The 4690-nt window shown below is 31.0% G+C and overlaps 1 protein-coding gene across 1 annotated transcript in view; it reads left to right on the top strand.

Moving 5' to 3' along the window:
• Positions 1–4690, top strand: part of KIAA1033 (KIAA1033 ortholog) — a 56924-nt gene that overhangs the window by 35035 nt on the left and 17199 nt on the right. The window contains exons 18-22 of the mRNA XM_015567578.1: positions 782–898; positions 2284–2452; positions 2728–2882; positions 3912–3986; positions 4262–4366. Coding sequence (XP_015423064.1) covers positions 782–898; positions 2284–2452; positions 2728–2882; positions 3912–3986; positions 4262–4366 — 621 coding nt within the window. The remainder of the gene's footprint in view (positions 1–781; positions 899–2283; positions 2453–2727; positions 2883–3911; positions 3987–4261; positions 4367–4690) is intronic.

Below are 4690 nucleotides of genomic sequence, written 5' to 3'. Positions count from 1 at the left end.
TGTTGGTCTTCAAACTTTTTCGGTTGACCTGGACGTTCTTTGTCTTTCACATAGAAGTCATCACTTTTAAAGCGTTTATACCAGCGTTCACAAGTATCTTGAGATGGAGCATGTTCACCATAACCTTCCTGGAGCTTGCAGCAGCACTTTTCCTCAAAATAAAGTAGTGAATTAAAACTTCCTGCAAATGCTCTTTTTTTTCACGAAATTCAACATTTTTAAGCCTAAAAATATCTATGATGTTAACACCTTCAGCAAAGTTGACATACGAAGTTTTGAAGCTTGCTGTCAATACAACAAAATAACATACATATCAAATTGCATATATGTCAACATATGTGTAACTCCATCTATTGAAAAACATCCACATTATTAACCAGTACACCTGGTATATAGGCTATAGTTAAATTTCATATTAATACTTAGTAAATTAATTTTAATATACAATTTAACACTTCCCTCATATTCCTAATCATTCTCATTTTCTTGATTTTAGTTTATGTCACAATTATTAGACCTTTGTATTTCTGTATGGAAAGAAATGTATTTGAATGCTCAAAATAGGAAAGAATAAGTGAATGTGAGTTATTTGTATATTTAAAATAGGTACTTTAGAGACTAAAATCTGACTCATTTAGGAAAGGAAGACAGTCATGTATAAAAAGAGCAATTAGCCTTCAGAGTGAAGTTTTGTCTTTTAAGATAGATAATTAACTTTTGTAATATTTAGATTAGAGACCTGGTTTTTATAAATTTATGCACATCCTCATTTTCTTCTTAGTACATGTTCAGTGCTTTACGGGACTGTGTACCTGCTATGATGCATTCAAGACATTTAGAGTCGTATGAAATACTTCTGGATTGCTATGACAAGGAAATTATGGAAATTTTAAATGAGGTAACATCATATATAAGATTGAAAAACTTAGTACGTGTATTTGGAATGCAGTGTTTGGAAAAACATTTTGGATTGAAGCAGGCTTTCACATATTTACAATCATTTATAAGTCACTATCTAGAGCAGCGGTTCTCAATCTGTGGGTCGCGACCCTCTGGGGGTCGAACGACCCTTTCACAGGGATCGCCTAAGACCATTGGAAAACACATACATAATTACATATTGTTTTTGTGATTAATCACTATGCTTTAATTATGTTCAATTTGTAAAAATCAAATTGGGAGGTCACCACAACATGAGGAACTGTGTAAAAGGGTCGCGGCATTAGGAAGGTTGAGAACCACTGGTCTAGAGCAAAGAAGCCATTTTTAGTTATAGTATCACTATTGTGCTAAATTGGTCTTTAATGTCTAACTTTTTATATAGAGATCCAGAGTAGAAATTTGGAAAATTTTCTTTACTTTAGTAAATAGTATATTTATATTTAAATTTCTCTTTATTAGAAGAATGCAAATACAAAATTGGTTTGAATATTGAATGCTACTACTAATAATACACTTAAGACTGTCAATATTTTATTAAATATTAAACTTAACTGTCAATATCTTATTAAATTCATTTGGAGCGCTACTGACTAAAAGGAGGACATTATATAAAGATTTATTTGTGTAGCAGAAATAATTCAAATGCAATATAGTGCATCTTCCCCTGTTTGAATGAAGTATTATAAACACCGTTATCTTTAAAATTAAAGTTTCATCTAATGATGTTTTTATTAGGAAAGAGTAATTAAAGGTGAGTAAACTTCACAATATAAACCTTATTCAGGTTTGATAGAGCTATGGAGAATTTTCATAATTTCTTCTATTACATATTATTTAGAAAAATAAAATATGACTTGACGGTATTTAGAACTCCATAGTAGACCAGAAAAGATGATTAATATCATTACTTTTAGCTCAATGAGTCTTGTGATTTTTAATGATTATTATAAGAAAGCTTTAAAAATATTTCTTCTCTTCCATTTTCTCAAGATTTTTTTTTGTTGCTTGTTCCCATAAATCTTATGCTTTATAGTATACATTCATGTTTCTTGTAATGAAGCCATTGGCATTAGCTTTTGATTTTCTTTCCAGGGTGTTAAAGTATTAGTGAAAATAAAAATTAGAGTTTAACTGCTTCCTGGACAGAAAAGTCATTGGTTTAAAATGGAGAGCAAAGTAATTTTCACTTTCCCAATAAAAATAAGAGTATTTGGAATCTTAAACCAGTTTGACAGATTTTTTTTATCATTGCACTGGTTATAAAATGCTAATGGTTTAAGCATAGACAGAACAGTATAATTGAATTTTGAAAAATTAAGATATTAATTATTTTGTGAATAGCACTTGCTGGACAAGTTGTGCAAAGAAATAGAGAAGGATCTGCGCCTTTCTGTGCATACTCATTTAAAGCTGGATGACCGAAACCCTTTCAAAGTTGGCATGAAAGACCTGGCCCTTTTTTTCTCTCTGAATCCAATACGGTTTTTCAATCGTTTCATTGACATTCGAGGTGAGTGTTCTGCTTTCCTTCTGAAAGTCATATTTATCTTTTTACCCTCACTATGAAAGAACAAATAACAAAAATGAAACTTTGGGCTTAAATCTTTTTTAGAATTAGTCCATTCTTTAATTCCTTTTTGTTTGTGTATTTTTACTTTCCTAGCATCTTATTTAGAAAAAGGAAAATTTAATGTTCAAAGACAGGTTGTTTCCTTTTTAGTTTTATTTCTCTTTTCTATCATTTCATGAATCTGAAATTTTTTGAAAAAAAATTTTTTTTTTTAGCTTATGTAACTCACTACCTAGATAAGACATTCTACAATCTTACAACAGTAGCTCTTCATGACTGGGCCACTTACAGTGAAATGAGAAATTTAGCTACTCAGCGCTATGGATTGGTTATGACAGAGGCACATCTTCCTAGTCAGACTTTGGAACAGGTATGGTATAAAATGTTTCTGATTGTAGCATAACATTTCTTAAGAAATCTTTTTTTTAAATCTTCATTATTCTTTATTTTTTTAAGAAAATATTTGCTTTTTAAAATCTCATACTTAACAAGAATAAAAAATTAGATGGTGCTAATTTGCTTTTTTAGAGAAATTACCATAGGCTTCCTGTTTACACTTCACTTTTTGGTGAACATTTGAAATACAGGCATACCTCGGAGATATGCAGGTTTTATTCTAGACCATTGCAATAAAAGTGAATATCCCAGTAAAGCAAGTCACACAAATTTTTTGGTTTCCTAGTGCATATAAAAGTTATGTGTATACTATACTGTAATCTAAGTGTGCAATAGCGTATGTCTAAAAAAAAGTACATACCTTAATTTATAATACTTTTTGCTATAATCATGCTGTCATCTGAGCTTGTTGGAAACTGCTCTGGTAGACTTACTTGACCAAGCAGGTTGCCACAAACATTTAGTTTGTAAAAATGCAATATGTATAAAGTGCAATAAAGCGAAGCACAGTAAAGTGAGGTATGCCTGTGCATATAGGTTTTGATATAGCTTTTCAGAAACATATTGGGATACCCAGGTGATTTCTGCAGAATTATAAAAAGTTTAGTCAAGGTCACACAACTGATTGTAAACTTAGATGTAATACATAAACTTTAATATCTTAGGAAAAATGCTTAAATTTATCTATAATAATGAAAGCGTAATATGCAAATTGACCTAATGGCCAAACAGCAGAATGACCGTCCGGACGACCATGCTAGGACACACACTGGCACCAGACCAGCCAAGGCGGGTGTGATGCGATTGGTTGGAGGGCCGAGGCAAGCCGCCATGGCTTCAAGGGCCAAGCCCCTTGCAGGAATTTTGTGCATTGGGCCTCCAGTATCTATCTATCTATCTATATTGGGAAATGAATATAAATACTAAGTCACTGTATTAATACAAGTGTTACTGATTATCTTAAATTAATAATAATAGAGCTTTTCTGTGGATTGTTTTGCAGGGCTTGGATGTTTTAGAAATTATGAGAAACATTCATATATTTGTGTCTCGATACCTCTATAATCTCAACAATCAGGTGAGTGGGCCTTAGAATTTTTTTTTTAATGTGTGTGGATATATAATAGGAAGGCTGAAGGCTAAAGAATTGATTCTCAATAGTGAAAATTGGTAAAATAAGGAAAAAATAATTGTTTAGAGTTCATCTTATTTATTCCTTTGTTTTGATTTTATTATCTTCTTGAATAACTTTCCAATTAAATTTAATGAAATAGATTCTGAAATTTTTTTGATAACTGATCAGGGATTGCTATGTATTGTATTGTTATTTAGCATAAATTTGTTTCATTGCAGATTTTTATTGAACGAACAAGCAATAACAAACATTTGAACACTATTAATATTCGGCATATTGCTAATTCAATTCGAACACATGGCACAGGAATTATGAATACAACAGTAAGAATCTTTTTTGGGGGTCGGGTGGGTAGTAGACCACTGTTTAATTTGTTATTTTGGAAAATAGTTTTTTCATAGAATATTCTGGTCAGTATACACTACTACTTATTTATATTATATTGAAATTTCCATTTTTCTGGTTGGTATAATTAAAATATATGGCACTAAAATTGTATATTATATTGGAATTTCCATTTTTCTGGTTGGTATAATTAAAATATATGGCACTAAAATTGTGTTGGATGTGATGGAAGCTCTGTGACATAAATGCACTTTACAATATCTTACCATCTCAGGGTCATCATTATAAAAAGAAATACAGAT

The sequence above is a fragment of the Myotis davidii genome, unplaced genomic scaffold (assembly GCF_000327345.1).
Source record: "Myotis davidii unplaced genomic scaffold, ASM32734v1 scaffold120, whole genome shotgun sequence".
NCBI classification, from domain to species: Eukaryota; Metazoa; Chordata; class Mammalia; order Chiroptera; family Vespertilionidae; genus Myotis; species Myotis davidii.
This window is presented reverse-complemented; position numbering and strand designations above follow the sequence as displayed.